We start from the raw sequence: 20,747 nt of genomic DNA, 5'->3' as shown, positions 1-20,747 counted from the left end.
CCACCTAACATTAAAATTTTTTAGGGGGAACCCCCCTTATCACTCAGGGATATGAAAAATATATTACGACCGATTCTAAGACTTACCGAATATTCATAAATAATTTCATAAAAATTGGTCAAGCGGTCTCTGAGGAGTATGGCAACTAACACTGTGACAGGAGAATTTTATAGATGTAAATATATAGACGGCTATTAAAAAATGGGGGTTGGTGATAGAAGAGTGAAAATTAAGGGTTTTATGTATTTTTAAATTCTACACCATATAAAATTAAGATAGACAATTTTGTCCAAAAAATAAAAAAAAATGTCAGGGGGGCAATCTCCCTTATAATTTATGGGTATGAAAAATTGATTAAAACCTATTCTCAGTCCTACAGGATATACGTGTAAAATTTCATAAAAATCGGGCTAGCCGTTTCGGAGGAGTATGGTAACTAACACTGTTACAGGAGAATTTTATGTATATAGAAGTAACTGTGAATTGAATAATAAAAGTGGCTAACTTTGACCACATTTAACCTAGACGAAAAGTTTTTTTGAAAATTCGTGTAAAAATTCCAGCTTTTGAAATCCCAAAGTAGATTTACTCTACAGTCAATATTAACAAATTTATTCAAAATTGTTTTTAAGCCAAAAATGACTCTACTTTAGTAAAATGTTTTCGGACATAATAGCTGTATCTTTATTATTTTCTGAACAATAACATTGCAAAAAAAAGCTCTTTGGGATAAACAAATTGAATAAAATTTAAACTAATTGACGAATCGTCTTGAAATTTTTTGTGCATGATATGTACTGGTTGTCTCAACTTTTCATGCAATATCAAAGTCTTAAGTTCATTTTCGCAAAAGTTATGGCAAATTTTTTATTTTCGAAATTTTAGTCTTATTTTGCAATTAGCGAAGCAACAAATGATCAGACCAAAATTCAAAAACTGCCATTTTGAACCTTTGCTCATCTACTAAAAGATGAATGCTCTAAATAAAATATTTAATTACCCTATTTTTACCTGTAGCGATTTAAACGAAAAAACTGCTATTTTTGACACTTATTTGTTAATGAATTTATTAACGTTTCGAAGCCCAAATCGGGTTTCGTTGTCAAAATACAAAATACTATTTTGTATTTTGACAACGAAACCCGATTTGGGCTTCGAAACGTTAATAAATTTATTTGTTAATAACTAAAATTCTTGTCCGAACTGTGACGGGTCTTTTTGTATTTATAATGTATTAGGTATATAGTACCCAAAAATCCCATTTGCAACCTGGCTGCTCAAGTGTCCTGACAAAAACCTTATTTCTCTGGACTACAATGGGGTATCCACTCACTCAAGTATCATGGATGACCGTTCGAGATGGAAGCGAGTTGTGCAGGCAGCACATAGAGATTCATGAGTGCTATGGTACTTATTGAAATATATTGACTACTTAATTATTATATTTAAAGTTTTTAAAACACAGGATGAAAAACTCGTACACTTCAATCTCTTGCAATATATGCAGTACCTCTATCTACAACAGTATTTACAAATAGTGTTAAGTTTCTCATCCAGACGGGTATTTCTTAAAAATTACTAAATAAATAAATTAAATGGTTGAAAGCACAATTTCTATGCAAGATGACGTAAATATTTAACACTAAATACTGCAAAATTACAAAAAGTTATTTCTATGGTTTTGAAATTGTCTCTTGTTTATATTGGCTACATTTAGTTACAGAGGCGACAAAAAGTATCGCATAATTTTTGAAACAAAAAAAAAGTTTAAAAATAATTTTTAATTTTTAGCAGAATGTTATAATACCCATCTATATAGTCTTCTTTAGGTGTCTACAAACCCATAACATTTCAAGTTGAAGCGTGTTTTTGCCGAAAAAAAAAAACAAGAAACAAAGCGTTGTTAAAATAGAATATTTATTTCGGACATTTGTGTTCCAGAATTTGATCTGTGCACTATGTCTGCTTGAGTTTTCAATGAGGACGTGCATTCTTACAAAAAATGAGTAATGTAACGTCAGAACAAGCAGCCCACATTGTAGGTTTAATTGGAGATGGCCGATTGCAGCAATATCTTGCTGAAGTTATGGTGAGCCACCAATCCAGCGTTTCAAGCAGTGGCGGTTGGTCAGGGTCGGCAGTGCCGACCCACACATTTATGAACACATTATAGATTTTTTTAAATATTTAATTTAATCAGAGTTGATGATATTCGTTTCTGTGAAATAAAAAAAATATCTGTGAGATAACACAGACTAAATTTTATTCATTGTTTTTAAAACAATTCGATCGATCCCATACGTTAAGTGATCCCTGTGCGCTGTGCGTAAGAGACTTTTCAAAAATGATCCTATAGCCATGCACCCGATTGCGATTGTGTGTTTTCGGCAGGCCGTCCCCAGATTGAAGATTTGCTTGTAATAAGAAGCTATGGAATATTAGCCGATAGGCAACCAATTATACATTTCCCGTATCTATTTGAATGGCAAGTACGGCAGAAAGTAATCTGCCGAGCGATGATTTGCAAACGGTAGCAAGGCACGTACCTAGCCACGTATCTTGCTATCGCGCCCGGGATAAAATTATGAAATAGGTAAGTAGGTAGTTTTACGTCGTTTAATGATTGATATTGTAATTTTTTTAAGTTGTTAGGAATTACCATTTAGGTGACAGGATGAATCGGAGGATTCATTACATCAAGTTAATTATAGAGAACAAATAAAATTGTTTTAACAAATTTTCTAATTTACTTTCTGACTCGAAGACATTTAGCGGCGTACCTAAAACAGCACAGAATGAAAGAATCAATTAGTAGTTACATTTTGATGCTTTTCGGTAGAAGTAGACGAAACTACTGATAGAGGTAACATGTCATTCACAAATATCAATTGTTTTTCGATACGCGTTACGTCTAATATTTATGAGAGGTTTTTAGGTTTTCAGACGTGAGTAGAAGCCATAAAACAGAATATATTTTTGGTGTTTTAAAGGACATATTAAAATTTTTTGATATCAAAAATAAATTGGTAAGGCAAATTTATGACGGCGCTGCCTTGATGTCCGGTGAATTGTATGGTCTCCAGGCAAAAGTTAAAATTATTGTACCAGGCAAAACTATTATTTACTCACTGTTATAAGTCATTGAACTCTTTGACGATTCAAAATTTAAAAGTTACGCCAAAGAATTTTCAAAATATCTATTAGACAAAGTTCATTAAAAATTATCCATCATTATTTAATCAAATAAAATAAGAAAATGGATTAACAGGTTTATATGCTGATCCAAATATTTTCTGAAGGTGGGATAAGTTACAAAATATGTATAATTTTATATACTGCAATTCATTAGGTACAACAAACTGTTCCCGAAATTAATAAATTATTGTGCTCAAATGTGGGCAAATTCTGCCTCAAATGAACGGGATTTCTCTTGTCTCAAAAGAGTCAAAACGTATTGTCGAAACACCATGAAACAAGAGAGAATGTCAAACTTGTCTCAAATTTCAAATGTCAATATAAAAAAACTTAAAATCTCTCCAAAGCAATAATAAATTTTACAATGACGTTATAACCCATTTTGCTACTTCGAAACAACTAGACTAAATAGACTTAATTTATAAACAGGTTTAGGTTCTAAACATCCTGCTAAAAATTAAAAATTATTTTTAAATTTTTTTTCTGTTTCAAAAATTATGCGATTCTTTTTGCATTTGGTGTAGTCATATTCAACTTTGAATGTAGTAATTAATGAGCTGAATAATCTAGGATTAAAAGTAAAAATATAAAATACAAAAATCATGCAAATACTTCAAAACATAAATCATAAAATGTAAAATTTTACGGCATCCTGTATTTTACAAAAACATAGTACTTTTAACTATACGATGAATTTAACAATCTACACCTGTAATTTCTTTATATCCTCTCCGTTCTTACACAAAAATACATTTCCAATTTGAAAAATACTCAATTTTTTAACTCTAGTTTAGTCTATATCATAATTTTGATTAACGGCAATTATTACTTTAAACTCATACTTATCTATCTTTTTAAAAATTTTTAGTCCTTATCTCCATTTCAACATCGAAAAATTGTTTTTCTCATTGATCAATTTCATTATCGTTTAATTTGTATTTTAATTTGTATTCAAAATATTTTGTTTTGATGTTCTTCTGACTTCCTGTTGAAGGTAAACTTTGACAAAGTTGGAAAGAAAAATCATGAGAACATGATTATATTGAACATGATTAAACAGGGTGTCCTAAAAGAAACGGGACAGTCGAATATTTCGCGAAATGAACATCCGACCAAAAAACTGAAAAATACGTGTTTAATATTTTTTTAAAATTTATCGAATGTGTAACGATACGAAAACACTTCATATTTTTTTTTGTTTCCATCTTTTGCAGGAAACATTATTTTTCATTTCACCCTGTATATCATACGATTCTTAAATCCATTTAGGATCTGTGTCTTTTAAGAATTGTGGCTTGAGGATATATTCTACGACTCGAATTTTCATTATAGTGAATTCATGTGTTTGTTTTATTTACTCATCCTGAAGAACACTTGATTAAGGCTTAATTTATTTTCTAATACACATAGTTTCAAAAGTTATGCATCACGATGTTTACGCTTTTATAAATCCGTATCTTTATCACATATTTAATGGGTCTTTTTTATAAAAAATATATCATTTTTGGTTTTTTTATTTTATTTGATTACCCATTTAATTGACCTGGTTTTGCCAAGGGGGAAACATTTGAAAAATTTATTCTGGTGAAATTTTTGAAAACGTAATTAAAAATGAATCGTACTTTAATTTCTGAGTTGGACCGTATAAGAATTATCGATTTAGTTGAAGAAGGCCATTCACATCGGTTCGTGGAGGAAAGAGTGGGTGTTTCTCAGAGTGATGTCTCACGGATATGAAATAGGTTCCTGGAGACAAACTCGATACGGAATAGAGCTCGGACTGGTAGACCCCGAGTTACCAATGATCGACAGAATAGATATATCAGAATTTCCATCCGTAGAAATTCTTCTATGTCTGTACCAGCCCTCCAAAGAGAATTCAGGCATACGACAGGAGTCAGAGTATCGTTGGCTACAATAAGAAGAAGAATTTTAGACTCAGGTTTGAGGAGTCGTCGACCAATAAGAGTTCATCAGCTACAACCTAGACATGTTTTGGACCGCCTCCAGTGGGCTCAAGAACACATAGAGCTCCCCCAACTGATTTGGAATTTTGTGCTTTTTTCAGACGAGACCAAAATCTGTTTAAATAGTGATAACCGACGAATTTGTATGTGGCGAGAGCCAACAAGAGCTTCATAACTATGCCACACACGAATTCGCCGGTTATCACTATTTAAACAGATTCTGGTCTCGTCTGAAAAAAGCGCAAAATTCCAAAATTGTTGGGGGAGCTGTATGTGTTCTTGAGCCCACTGGAGGCGGTCCAAAACATGTCTATGTTGTAGCTGAGGAACTCTTATTGGTCGACGACTCCTCAAACCTGAGTCTAAAATTCTTCTTCTTATTGTAGTCAACGATACTCTGACTCCTGTAGCATGCCTGAATTCTCTTTGGAGGCCTGGTACAGACATAGAAGAATTTGTACAGATGGAAATTCTGATATATCTATTCTGTCGATCATTGGTAACTCGGGGTCTACCAGACCGAGTTCTATTCCGTATCGAGTTTGTCTCCAGGAACCTATTCCATATCCGTAAGACATCACTCTGAGAAACACCCACTCTTTCCACCAATAATTCTTATACGGTCCAACTCAGAAATTAAAGTACGATTCATTTTTAATCACGTTTTCAAAAATTTCACCAGAATAAATTTTTCAAATATTTACACCTTGGCAAAACCAGGTTAATTAAATGGGTAATCAAATAAAATAAAAAACCGAAAATGGTATATTTTTATAAAAAAGGCCCATTAAATATGTGATAAAGATACGGATTTATAAAAGCGTAAACATCGTGAATACGAGGGGTGATGCATAACTTTTGAAACTATGTGTAATTTAAGAAGAAACGAATCTATCTGTTTATTTGAAGTTGTTTAGACACTCAAGTCTGTTTATAATATTTTAATTAAGTGTGTCGCATTTGGAATGAATAATTAGCTATCTTGTGTTAAGCCGAAGTGGAAATAAATAATCTAATTGCTACCTATAAACACCAAAAACCTTCCAGGCATGGGCGCCCATATAAAAATTTTCGGGAGGGGCCAAACGTGAAGATGTTGCACAATGTTGTATTCTTTGGATGACAATATATACCTAGTTTAAAGTACACGAATGGCTAGGGGGGGCCACGGCCCCCCCTGCCCATGGGTATGGGCGCCCATGCTTCCAGGTCTTATATCGTTTATTTTTCTAACTAATGATTATAATTTATTGGCATCTTAACACAGAGTACTGTATTGGTTTTTTATTCGCTACATATTATGTCATGCAAAAAGAGCAGGGCTTAGTATTTTGCTAGGATTGGTTAATATTTGCCATTTGAGACCATGATATCTTATTTTTGATTGGCTGGACTAACGTTTTGCGATATATTTGAGAAAAGTGGTGCTTTTCAGGGATGTTTATTTTTCTTCAATTGGTTGATTGTATCAGGGTAATGAGACCTGGGGAAAAAAAGGTGGAGTTCTTCTGGGGGTCTTAGAAGCGATCGTAGGAACTCAAAGGAGAGCATTATCGATCAGCCAACGATGTAAAGAAGTCGAACCTCTAACTGTGTAGTGTCATCTTAAAACACCGGGAATAGTTTGCATTGAGATGCTACTATGAAGATCATCGATATGGCTACAGGGTTTGATGGTCGGTAGTCAATTTTATTTCGGTGGAAAACACCTCCTGTTCTTTTGGAATGCAGTTCATGGTTAATTAAATCTCATCTCAAGCAGTTCTTATTAATAACCGTAGTGACATGAAGTCGGTTTTTTTTCAAACTACATATGTACTACTGTATACTCAAAAAATTGTACCATCAGCGGTGTATTTTTGTGGTACCTACCAGTGAAGCGAAAAGTGACCGTAATATCTGGACTTAGCGTTGAAAGCTGCAGGACATTTTTGCAGAGACACAAAGGTACCAACTTAATATTGTATTTATTTGTATCTGTGGATAATACCTCTTACAAAAAATGTAAAACCAGAAAGAGGTCCACATTAATTTCTTTTTTTTTATATTTTTTTTTGTTTATTAAATAGTATTCATTTTTAATAATGTTTGCTTGTTAAATTATCCATCTACCTTCTCTCTGGTCAACTGAGTAAGAAATGATAAGGTAGGTTTTATTTATCTTTATTACATATCTTTATATGAATTTATATTTATCTTGAAATAATTATTTTTATTTAGTTAATTTTAATTTGTTTGGTTTATTTAAAGAGTTTTTCTTTGTCTTCCCTTTTAAAACTAAAAGATCAAAGTGGCGCTCTTTCGCCTTTATATTGATTCATTATGTATTTATTTTCTTTTGTCCATTATGTCCTAGTTTAGCTCTAGTAGCTATTTTCCTTTTTTTATTTTTGTCTATTATTTATCATCTATTTCTCAGCTAATAAGAAAATGTAAAGAACCACACCCACATCTCTAACCGATTCTGAGCAACGGAGCCTTGGTTCATCCCATATGTGTTGACAACTTCTTCTTCTTTCCATTTTATTGCCACAAATGATACCAAACATGCCCCCTCCCACTACACGCCCTGGAGGTGGGGTGGGGTTAACTTAAAAATCTAAATAGGAATCCTCCTTTTTTATTACAGGGTGTGGAGGAAAGTGTCATGTTTGGTGTCATTCGATAGATTTTTGAAAAATATTGAAAACCTATTGTTCAGTTTTTTGATACGAGGTATATTTCGCGAGATATAAGACCGTCCCGTTACTTTTGGGACACCTTATATAATTTTCTCAAGATAACAAATTTCGATACTTTCTTCAATAGAGTTGCCAATTTGTATTACGTATCCGTTCGAACCTTGCAAATAGTACGTACTTTAATTTTCATCATTCATAAGTTTTATAAACATCTAAGATGATAATAATAATTAGCATTAGTACATCTGCCATCTATGATTTTATCACAAGCTACATAATATATTCGACAAATGTTTAAATAATAAAACTGAATTAACACAAAGGAGCAGTTAGTGCTATTATTAGCTGTACAATTCTACAGGGTGCTAACGTTGCTACGAAATTAATAAAAAAAACGTAATTATCTCTTAAACTACTTCAATTAGACAATACAAGTTTCGTCCTCTCGGCCTCATCAGCTATCCGAGTAGTACAAACCCACAACCACAAAGGAAACGACGTGTCTTGGAACTACAAAGTTTCAGTGAGGAAACACAAAAGCGCCATCTACTCTGATGGCTATGTAATAGAGTAGATGGCGCTTTTGTGCTTCCTTACTGAAACTTTGTAGTTCCAAGACACGTCGTTTCCTTTCTGGTTGTGGGTGTGTATTCTACTTGGATGGCTGATGAGGCCGAGAGGCCGAAACATGTATCATCCTATTAAATACCAATTCATAACCAGAAGGAAAACGATTTTAATGTGTGTGATTAATACTTTTTTACTTAGTGGAATACTTAAAGGTTTTATCTAAGTCGAGCCTAAACTGCAAAATGTAGTTTTTTTTGAAAATATTCGATATACGCTCATAGAGGTATTTTACTGTATATCACTCAAGTTTTAATATAAAAGATATAAAAGACTTACGAGAAAAACATAGATGCCAAACGTAGACGCTATACATCGCATTAACAATAAAATTCTAGCTGCAAAATAAGCGCACAGCCTAAGGTATCATTACTGATAAGTTTCAAAATAGCTACTCTTCATCTGTACTATAATATTATGAACTAGAATGGTATAGTAACAAATCCACAATAAATAACTCTTGGCATCGTAAAACAGAATCAGGAAAATGGATTGCCAATTCGTTTCATCCCAAAGCTTTTTTGTTCTTGCTCGGGACTTCTCAGTACTTCGAAAGGCATGATGGAACTCTCGATTATCTCTCTGTCGTCTGAAGGGAAATCTTCAAAGCTCATATTACTAAAACCGCCATCGTTTCGGTCCTTAGAGGATTTTTTCGACTTGGAATTCGCTTTCTTCGAAGTCTTGTCGCTTTTAGACGACTTCTTCGGTTTACCAGCAAATGCACTGCTGTCGTCAGAGAGGTTATCATCGATCAAGAAATACTTAGTTTTCTGCTCTTTATCCTTCTTTTTGTCTTTCTTGTTTTTGTGACCACCATCCTGAGTCTGATTCTCGTCTATAAATTCTAGTTTTAAGCTGCTCCGAGAAGACATTGGAGATGGTAAATTCTTACTGACGTAAGTATTTGGTAGAAGCAGTTCTGTGAAAAGATGTTCCTTCTTAGACATTTCCATGCTTTCCCGTTTTAGGCTCTCTCTTTTAGGTTCAAAGCTTTCCCTCCGACTGTCATAATTGTCACGTTTGAGTTCGAAACTTCCCCTATTCGGGATATCGATAGGATCCTGTTTGACACGAAGCTCTACGCTGCTTCTGTTAGAAAAGTCCATTGGTTCCCTTTGGGTACGAAGCTCTACACTGCCCCTATTGGGAAAATCTAAGACTTCTCTTTTAGAACGAAGCTCTATGCTGCCCCTATTAGGAAAGTCCATGGGTTCCCTTTTGGAGCGAAGCTCTACACTACCTCTGGTGGGAAAATCCGTGGGTTCTCTTTTTGCACGAAGTTCCGCGCTGCTTTTATTGGGAAAGTCCATAGGTTCCCTTTTGACCCGCAATTCCACACTTTCATATGAGGCTCTGTGTTCTTTAGGTAGGTCCGGGAAAGATGCTTCAAAGTTAGGTTGAAAGTTGACTTCATCGAAGTAGTTTAATTTATGACTAGGGACTTCTATGCTCGGTGTTGGTAAGGATGGTTCCGCTGGAATAAAATCTTCTAAAAAAGGGTTTGAGTTCGGTGTAGTAGCAGTAACTACTTGATTTTCACCACTTTCTGTAAAGTCGTCCTCAAAAGTTTTCGTTACAATGGGATTTTGGTCCGTTTCAAGGTTATCTTCTAAATCAAGTTTGGGCTTTAATTTAGAAAAGGGAGCTAAAGCAAAAACGTCATTATTATCTTCAAAGCTACTAGACGGAGCTATCCAAATATCAGCCTTATTCGTTCGAACATCTTTCGACGCCCATTTATTATTATACTGTTTGGTTTCACAGTCTGAGTCCAATTCGTCGTCCATCAACAACGGTTTCTCTCCATACTGGTGTCCTACGAAGAGCATGTCCTCAGATTGCACAGCTGCTTTTTTAGTCTCTTGTCGTTGTTTGGTCCTTATAATTCTACTAGTACAGTCTTCTTCATGTGTTGCCATGCTCTCGCATTCGGCGTGATAAGCGGACGATCCGCAAGTTTTGATACTTTCGCTGATGGTTTCACTGATAGCATCATCTTTAGCGGGCCTTCGACTATCTTCTTCCTCTCGTAGATCGCTCGCAGATCCAATAGAATCGTCATCAGATTCAGGATCAGATCCCCTCTCCGCGCTTTTTTCATTACCGGCAACTTTCTCCCCTTTCTTCTTTTTCTTCTTTTCTGACTTATTTCTATCGGACCTCAGATTCTTTATCGGTATTTCTACTGTCTTGTAGACTGAATGCAGCTTTTCTGGAATGTTTATTTTCTTCTTTTTCTTTGATTTGACATCTTCGTCTGAGCTGCTGGTAGACGAAGTTGCATCATACACCCCCTGCGTTAACTTCTCATATTTGGAACGATCTTCTAATGGTGCTTTAACGAAAGGAGGGGATATCGGCTGGTCAGATTCAGGTTCGGTATTAATCAGTGCTTCCCCTTCAGACGCTATCACATGTTGTTCTGGAGATGAATCATACAGCGTTGTTTCTTCAGGTAATGTCTCTGTTACAGGTTTCTTCGACACTGTTTTTCCTGAAATTAATACAAAAATACGATGAAAAATTATTTTCAATAAATCAAAATATATTAAATAGACTTACTCATTACTTTTCGGTGCGTTTAGATAGTTAGTGCTTAGTTATTCATAAAATTTTTGGTTTTGTATTACCCAAATGTTTATAATTCTCAAGGTATTGTTTAGACATTGCAAAAGTAGGCTACTTTTCTATTCACTTTTAGTATGCCACTCGCCACTGACTTAAGCCGATAAGCTATCGCTTACTCTCGTTATTACTTAAGAAACAAAATACAATAAACTTATCCGTGAAAATCTTTTGTTTGTATAGGGTGGCCAGAAAGTTCCTTTACACTCATAGTAATAATTTTTCAACACCGCGCTAATGTTTATTTGTGCATGCGCATCGTCAAGGGCACTTGTCTGGTCACGCCACCCACGCATACAGACCAGACAACAGTAGTTGCGATTAAAACATGATGGCGGCCACAAGTGAGTATACAATTGAAGCGTGTCAATTACTGCTTTAACGCTTTCCGAGAGCATGTGGCAAACAAAATGTTCTGTTCAGCGGTGAGTGTGCGATTTCTCGAAAACTAGATGTTTATTTCTGGGCAAAGAACAACCCTCACTTCTTCGAGGAAGTGAAAAAAACCCGCCTCATGTTATGATATGAGTTGGAATTATTTCAACTTATCTGCTTGGGCCATATTTCTTAAAGGCTCCATAACTTAACACACTTATCTGCAGATAATCAACGAGTGGTTACTAGCGTAATTGACAGCTCAGGGCACGGCTGACACTGTTTATTTTCAACAAGATGGCGCGTCATACCATTTTGCTCTCGTTGTTCGCAAAGGCCTGAATGAAATCTTCAAGAACCGATGGATTGGGCGAGGTTCTCTAATTCCTTGGCCCCCAAGAAGTCCAGGTATGACAACGCCGGACAATGCACTGGGGGATTTCGTTAAAGAGGAGGTTAGAAAACGCAGGTATGTTTCGAATAAGGACCTGCGAAACAGAGATCGCCAAGCTTTTATTGTCAAATATAGGAAATAGTTTGAGAATCTCACAGTCGCCATAATAGACGGAGAGGCAGCGCTAAAAAATCTCTTTGAATTTACTAAAGCTAAATTTTTCACAGTTGATTACTGTGATTGTGTAGAGAAACATACTGCGGTCAGTCAAGCGAAACGTAGAACAGGGGTTACTGAGAGGGTATCAAAGTTGCTTTCTTACGAAGGTAATTAAATCCATTTACTACGGCTGAAAATCAGTACACACATTCTAAATTGAATATAAATAAAAGGTATTATAGTCGGTCAGCTGTATGACGGGACAGAGCCGGTCGGTCGGCCCCAATGAATGTACAGGGTTATTCACTATATTTTGACCCCCTTGTAAACTGCTTTATTTACAGAATTAGAAAAAAATGTAAAATACAAAAGTTATTCGATTTTTTAATTATGATTTTTTGACACATATATCGTACTAGTGACGTCATCCATCTGGGCGTGATGACATAATCGACTATTTTTTTAAATGAGAATAGGGGTCGTGTGCTAGCTCATTTGAAAGGTTTATTCAATTCTCTATACAGTACTATAAACATTAAGATCATTATTTATACAGGGTGTCCAAATTTTTTTTTTGGATTATTAATTAAACAATTAATTTAATTAAAAAAAAATTTTTGGACACCCTGTATAATTAATCATGTGAATGTTTATATTGCTGAATAGGGAATTGAATAACCTTTCAAATGAGCTACCACTCGACCCCTATTCCCATTTAAAAAATAGTCGATTACGTCATCACGCCCAAATGGATGACGTCACTAGTACGATATATATGTCAAAAAATCATAATTAAAAAATCGAATAACTTCTGTATTTTACATTTTTTTCTAATTCTGTAAATAAAGCAGTTTGCAAGGGGGTCAAAATATAGTGAATAACCCTGTACATTCACTGGGGCCGACCGACCGGCTCTGTCCCATCATACAGCTGACCGACTATAATAACTTTTATTTATACTTAATTTAGAATGTGTGTACTGATTTTCAGCCTTAGTAAATGGATTTAATTACCTTCGTAGGAAAGCAACTTTGATACCCGCTCAGTAACCCCTGTTCTACGTTGCGCTTAACCGACCGCAGTATGTTTCTCTACACAGTCACAGTAATCAACTGTGACAAATCTAGCATTAGTAAATTCAAAGAGATTTTTCAGCGCTGCCTCTTGGACTATAACACCGCATGGCGATTGTAAGATTTTCAAACTCTTTCCTATATTTGAAAAGTAATACGTCAGTAACTCAGGACATGCTGAGACAGATGAGCATACGAACATGGCGTCGTACCAAGTTGTGTTGCGACAATGGAGGTATGAACACCGATGTTTTAGATAAATAAATAATTAAGGGGAACGGAGCAAAATGCAAAATTTTCTATGTGTTTTAAATGTTTTAAACGCAGAATGAAAGACTACTTTATTATCGAGGGCCGAAAGTCCCTTAGAATAAATATAAAGTTTCTTTTGAATGAAATATGTGCAATTCAAAATCACATTAAATTTTCTCTTTTTTTCACCCCTGTAGCAGAGTGGTCCAAAAAACTCAAGTTTTTTTAGAGACCTAGGGACCCTCCCATTTTGTTATATCTAATAAAAGAATAATCTATGACAAATCTTAACACTTTAGAACATATTAAAGGCAGTGCTCAACAACATTTAGTTTTCACAAATTTCCGTAAAACACTAACTTTAGAAAATGTTTGTTTGTTTTTCAGGATTCAGAAGTTAACAAAGCTGTTATCTCTGTGATCTCTTTATTACAGTTGATATTAAACGCTTTCAGCAGTTTCAACATGAGGGTACTGGAGTGGAAAGGAGTTACAGGGCCTGTAGCTTATTAAAATAAACATTATAGAAGTTTTTAGGAAGTTTCGGCCCTCGGTAATAACGTAATCTTTCATTCTGCGTTTAAATCTTTCAAAAATATTTATTACTTTTCTCTGGATACGAAAAAAATTAATATGTACATTTAAAACACATTGAAAATTAGCAGCTTAAATGTGTTCATGGCAATAAATTCGGACCTTGGCCTCACCCAGCATCCACCTAAAAGTATCTCCGTCCCTGGCAGCTCTCCTCCAGTTTATCCACCCTCAATATCTCTAGCATCGATTCTCACTTCGTCTATCCACCTATTCCTTGGTCTTCCTACTGTTAATATCTTTCTTTCTAGTCTAGTCGCAACATAGGAGGCCCCGTGGACACTTTTAGTTCGCCGGGAGTTGATGTTGGTATTATAGGTTTTTTGGGTCGCTGAATCCAATGGAAGTGTTCTGGAAGCCTAAATGTGGTGCGTTTAATTGTTATTAACAAATATTATGGTAAAATTAGGTGTTTTTCATGAATTATTAGAAGCCCTGTAAATAAATTGATAGTGCTAAGGTCTTCTCTGGTGTATTTTTGGTCGCTGAATCGAATGCAACTAGTCGCGATTACTCAAAATGTGTTATTATTTTGTTAATAACAAAATAATTGTTTATTCGCCGAAAAGCTCGAAATGTTATCTACAGCAGGTTTGTAGTCTTTTTCATAGTGTTTTTATACGCTAAATCGATTGCCGCTAGTCGTGATAGCTTAAACCACGTTCCGACTTTGTTATTAATAAATTATTGCAAATATAACGGTTTTGTTCTGAAGCTATTTCCTTGTGGCATTTTTATGATTAACTATTTAGATGGGAAATAAGCCACAATTAAATTGAAAAAATAATTTTATTAAGGTTTCGAAGCCCAAATCGGGTTTCGTTGTCAACATACAAAATACTACTATAGTAATTTGTATATCTTCTTAAAGTTCCGCTCCTATCGGATATTGGAAATCATTCTGGCAATTATAATTTTGTTGGTTACGCGCCGGAACAGTTCAATTGAGCTGCATCCAAACCATTCACGGAGATTGCGTAGCCACGAGATTTTACGTCTTCCTACGCTTCTTCTGCCTTTGATTTTGCCCTGCATTATATTCCTTAATTGTTCGTATTTTTCACCTCTCATGATGTGCCCCAAGTATTCCAACTTCCTGATTTTTATGGAATTTAAAACTTCACATTGTTTTCCTAGTTGTTCGAGCACTTGTGCGTTTGTTTTACGATTTGTCCATGATATTTTCAGAATACGTCTATAACACCACATTTCGAATGCTTCCAGGTTTTTAATGTTGGATTGTTTTAGTGTCCATGTCTCAACCCCATACAAAAGGGTGGAGAAAATATAACAACGAAGCATTCTTATCCGGAGATATTGATATTGCGATTACAGAAAAGTTTCCTCATTCTGTTAAAAATGCATCGTGCAATTTCAATGCGGCATCTTATTTCTTTTGTCTGATCAGTATCTTCTGTGATCCATGCTCCAAGGTATTTGTACGAAGATATTTGCTCAATTTCTGTATTATCCAGTACTAGTCTAACTCTGATGTTTTGTGCTTTTGTAAATACCATCAACTTGGTTTTCTTCACATTTATTTTTAGTCCATAATCGTTGCAATGTATATTTAGTTGTTGAACAAGGTGTTGCAATTCTTCCAGTATATACTGTTTATACATAAATTAATATAAATACTATAAATACAGTAGTATTTTGTATTTTGAAAACGAAACCCGATTTGAGCTTCGAAACGTTAACAAAATTATTTTTTCAATTTAATTGTGGCTTATTTCCCATCTAAATAGTTAATCAAAATAACGGTTTATAGTACGTTTACTCACGGTTTTTGCTCTAAATTTAAAAAAACCACTTGGAATGACATGAAATTTGGCATGCACGTAGCTAACATGTCAAACAAAACAAGTGATATTGTGCCGATGTGTGCTTTTACCCTGGGTGTGAGTTTCACCCTGTTTCGGGGGTGAAAGAAGAAACCTTTAAAATAAGTCCGGAATTGGATAAACTGATTAATTCTAAGCAACGTTTGTTCTATACAGTTTTTTCACTAAGTCAATACTTTTCGAGTTATTTACGAGTGAATATGTTCATCATTTTTCAACAAAAAAACCAAATAACTCGAAAAGTATTGACTTGTGAAAAAACTGTATAGAACAAAAGCTGCTTAGAATTAATCAGTTTATCCACTGCCGGACTTATTTTAAAGGTTTCTTTTTTCACCCCCGTAAAGAGGTTGCGTACATAATCACCCCCAGGGTAAAAGCAGACATCGGCACAATATCACTTGTGTATGCCAAATTCCATGTCAATCCAAGTGGTTTTTTAAAATTTAGAGAAAAAACCGTGAGTGAACGTACTATAAACCGTTAGTTTTGCAATAATTTATTAATAACAAAGTCGGAACGTGGTTTAAGCTATCACGACTAGCGGCAATCGATTTAGCGTATAAAAATTCTATGAAAAAGACTACAAACTTGCTGTAGATAGCGCATTTCGAGCTTTTCGGCGAATAAACTATTATTTTGTTATTAACAAAATAATAACATATTTTGAGTAATCGCGACTAGTCGCCTTCGATTCAGCGACCGAAAATACACCAGAAAAGACCTTAACACTATCAATTTATATACAGGGCTTCTAATAACTCCTGAAAAACACCTAATTTTACCATAATTTGTTAATAACAATTAAACGCACCACATTTGGGCTTCCAGACCATTTCCACTGGATTCAGCGACCCAAAAAACCTATAATACCACCATCAAATCGCGGCGAACTAAAAGTGTCCACGGAACCCCCTATATTGCGACTAGACTATTCAAAAGTATTAATAAGGTTTATTGTCTTTTCTGTCATGATCCATGTTTCTACGCTAGATGTTGCTATATTGTACGTATGATGTTTTTATTTATATTTTAAACTTTACTTCCCTATGGATGTCTTTGGATCCAAACACTTGCGACAGAGAGAAGTATGCTTTGTTAGCGAGCATTATCCGTTTCCGTATTTCCTCCTCCTCGCTCCGTGCTCATTTATCTGCACACCCAGTATGTGAGCTGTTTTACTACTTCAATGTTAGCGTCGTCTAGTAAAGTAATATCAAAGATATATGGAGGCAAGAAAATAGCAAGACCAAAAGAGAGATTGAGGAATGAACTGGCAAGAGATTAAAGAAATTTACTATTACTGATTGGAAGAAAAGTGAGAAATAAGTTAACAGCAAAACATGGGTTTACTAGTACTCTGGGCTAATTAGCAAAATACAAGGAAAAGTTATTTACCAGTAATTTTATTGCTGAAATCGAATCTTATGATTGAATATATTAATTAATAATATAGGTATGCAAAGTCCGCAGATAGTGTGCTACTTTTTTATAAACAAAATGGCGCCCGAAAATCGTGTTTTTTCAATGCTCTACAACTCCAAAGATTTTAACTTTACACCAAAAAACCCAAATAAAAATTCACCGTAATTAAATTCTGCATAGAGACGTGTTTTTCCTTATTTACTTCGACGAAAATTTTCCCCGGAAAATGCGGGTTTTTCCAACAAAATCTTTAATTTTCAACTAAAATTTTAGATAAGTAATTGTTTATCAATAATTAAATAACTTGGTAATATAAAAGCTCTTTTCGTATAAATTATAACTCCAGAAGCCGATGGAAATTGACTGAACAGTTTGGCAACAATTGAAATGTTAATTAAAAATTTACGGCCGCTATAATAACCACAATAATTATGATACATAAGAATAACTATGATTTTTGTATAAAAAGACACTGTACCTATCTAACGTACTTTACAGAATTGCAATTGGACTATATAAGCGGCGTGAGGAATATTTTAAAATTATAAACAACGTTTTGGCTTATAAACAAATAGAATATCTCGGGAAATATTAAATTAAATTAAATCGTGAAAACGGTATTGGAAAAAAATCGGCAGGACGCTTATTTTAAAAGAAAAAACGTTTAATTATGATGAGTGGTTCCTGAGATACAACCGGCCAAAGTTGACCGGCATTTACGGCAAAGATATAAACAATAGGATCATAATTTTTGAACCATCACCTTTTTATTTTTGTTCTCTTTCTCCACACCAATTTTAATATCTTTAACATACTCATAACATATTATTTTACTAAAAACTATCGATATTACGAGTGAAAATTGCCAAAAATGGCAAAATTCCAATCAAAAATTAGATTGGAGAATATTTAATCTCAAAGTTCAAAATCGGTATACGTTAAAAAAATGCATTTGCTCGGCTTCCCATGGAGCAATTTTCTTCATTCTTTTTTGTTCCCAAGTAACTAGAGTAGAGCCATCTAACTAACGCATTATTAAATGTCAAACTTGCTTTTGTTTTGTTATAATAGATTAATTTATTTATATGAAAAGAAAACTACATATTTTTTCCAGTTGTAGACTTTTTTTAGATAAACTTACTACAAGTGTACATTTTAACGTTAAAACCACGAATATTCTCAAAGCTGTATAATTATTTAAACAATCTTTATTTAAACAAATTAAAATTTTTTGTTATAATAAATAAATTAATTTATTATTATAACAAAACATAACAAAACAAAAGCAACTTTGACATTTAATAATGCGCTAGTTAGATGGCTCTGCTCGAGTTACTTGGGAACAAAAAAAAGAATGAAGAAAATTGCTCCATGGGAAGCCGAGCAAATGCATTTTTTAACGTATACCGATTTTTAACTTGTTTATATCTTTGCCGTAAATGCCGGTCAACTTTGACCGGTTGTATCTCAGGAACCACTCATCACAATTAAACGTTTCTTCTTTTAAAAGAAGCGTCCTGCCGCTTTTTTTCCAATACCGTTTCACAATTTAATTTAATATTTCCCGAGATATTCTATTTGTTTATAAGCCAAAAAATTGTTAATAATTTTCAAATATTCCTGAGGCCGTCTAAATAGTCCAATTTCAATTCTGTAAAGTACATTAGATAGGTACAGTGTCTTTTTATACAAAAAATATAGTTATTCTTATGTATCATAATTATTGTGGTTATTACAGCGACCGTAAATTTTTGATTAACAGTTCAATTGTTGCTAAGTTGTTGATTCAATTTCCATCGGCTTCTGGAATTATAATCTATACGAAAAGAGCTTTAAATTACCAAGCTATTTAATTATTGATAAGCAATTACTTATCTAAAATTTTAGTTTGAAATTAAAGATTTTGTTGGAAAAACCCGCATTTTTCGGGGAAAATTTTCGTCAAAATAAATCGGGAAAAACATGTCTCTATGCAGAATTTAATTGCGGTGAATTTTTATTTGGGTGTTTTTGGAGTAAAGTTAAAATCTTTGGAGATATAGAGCAAAAATTGAAAAAAAAACACGAGTTTCGGTCGCCATTTTGTTCATAAAAAAAGGAGCACACTATCTACGGACTTTGCATACCTATATTATTAATATATTTATACAATCATAAGATTCAATTCCAGCAATAAAATTGCTGGTAAATAACTTTTCTCAAAAATGGCCTATTCTCCGATATTCAGTATAAATTTGAAAAAGTACTTTCGAAAAATGAACGTGTTTATTTAAAATTTAAAATGTCCACCATGTCCCAAACCAATTCAATTTTTTTACTTGTCAGTATCTTCTTGTACCTTTCAGGTAATAGTCTCACAATGAAATTGAATGTGTGGTTCTCAATAATTCTAATTCAATTTGAATTTGACTGAAATGTTATTTTACTTGTCAGTATCTTCCTATAACCTTCAGGTAGTAGTCTCACAATGAAATCGAACGTGCCGGTCTCTTCCAGTCTTCATGAGAACCTCATAAAAAGGGCTGTTTCAAAACCTCGTCAGTGGTAATTAAATAACGTAAGCGAGAATCAGACAAATAAACCGGCATTAGATCCCAAATCTGAATATTAACTACTTTTCATTAGTACATAAATCTAGTTAGTAATACCACCACCATTCTGGAACAGCCATTTTTAGAGATATCTTAGTAGGAAAACCGAGCTAAAGCTAGCCCGATGACGATTGAGGTAAATAAATTAGAAAAGCTCGTAACATAAAGCAATTTTATTGCTAATAAAATACAATCATAGCTGTACAAGAATATTGTTAATTCTTTTGTTAGTAGACGATCACAATAATACAGGTTCTAAATAATACATTATACAATAGAAGAAAATAAAGCGTTAACTTCTAATAGCGAACGAAAAAAAGTAAACATATATATGTAGAAAAGAAAAATTTTCCCGGAAAAAACTTAAAATATTTCTAAAAATGCTGTTCCAAAAATAATAGAGATACCTAAATAAAGATAAAAGTATAAAATAAATTGGGGTTTAAATAAATTATTTAATATAATTTTAGGGTATTTCAGATAAGTTACATATGACACAACTAGTGTCATATGTCAAAATAATCGTAAGGAGATGGTACTACTAATAAAATGTGACGAAAAAACAAATTTACATTGATAATATTATTATACAGAGAGTGTACCAAAAGTTTGGAAACGACTAATTATCTCTTAACCTTTAACTACACGTGCTGGCGTATTTTGTACGCCAGATATAAGAACTCTACTGCAAATATGTTGAAAATTTAATTTTTGACCTTGTTTGTCAATCTAACCTATCACTGGAATGTGCTTTACAATTGGTTTTAGTTTCGTTATAATCGGCATTCTGAAAAGATCGTAATGACCAGTTTATTATTTGTTGTTTCCGGTGGTGTACAAAATACGCCACGATTGTAGTAACGTAAGTACATCTTTCAATTGTTTCTTTAGTCACTCTGGCACAATATTATATTGCACAACAAGTGAGAAAAAAGACATATT

The 20,747-nt window shown here is 33.9% G+C and overlaps 1 protein-coding gene across 1 annotated transcript in view; it reads right to left on the bottom strand.

The window, feature by feature from the left end:
- Window positions 1-4,743: 4,743 nt before the first annotated feature.
- Window positions 4,744-20,747, bottom strand: part of LOC114327995 (uncharacterized) — a 116,098-nt gene continuing 100,094 nt past the window's right edge. Inside the window, exon 11 of the mRNA XM_028276727.2 lies at window positions 4,744-10,967. Within this exon, the coding sequence (XP_028132528.2) occupies window positions 8,950-10,967 (2,018 nt within the window). The 3' untranslated portion in view covers window positions 4,744-8,949. The remainder of the gene's footprint in view (window positions 10,968-20,747) is intronic.

This window comes from Diabrotica virgifera, chromosome 1 (genome assembly GCF_917563875.1).
Source record: "Diabrotica virgifera virgifera chromosome 1, PGI_DIABVI_V3a".
NCBI lineage: Eukaryota > Metazoa > Arthropoda > Insecta > Coleoptera > Chrysomelidae > Diabrotica > Diabrotica virgifera.
The sequence above is the reverse complement of the archived record's forward strand: the minus strand, read 5'-3'. Positions and strand labels throughout refer to the sequence as shown.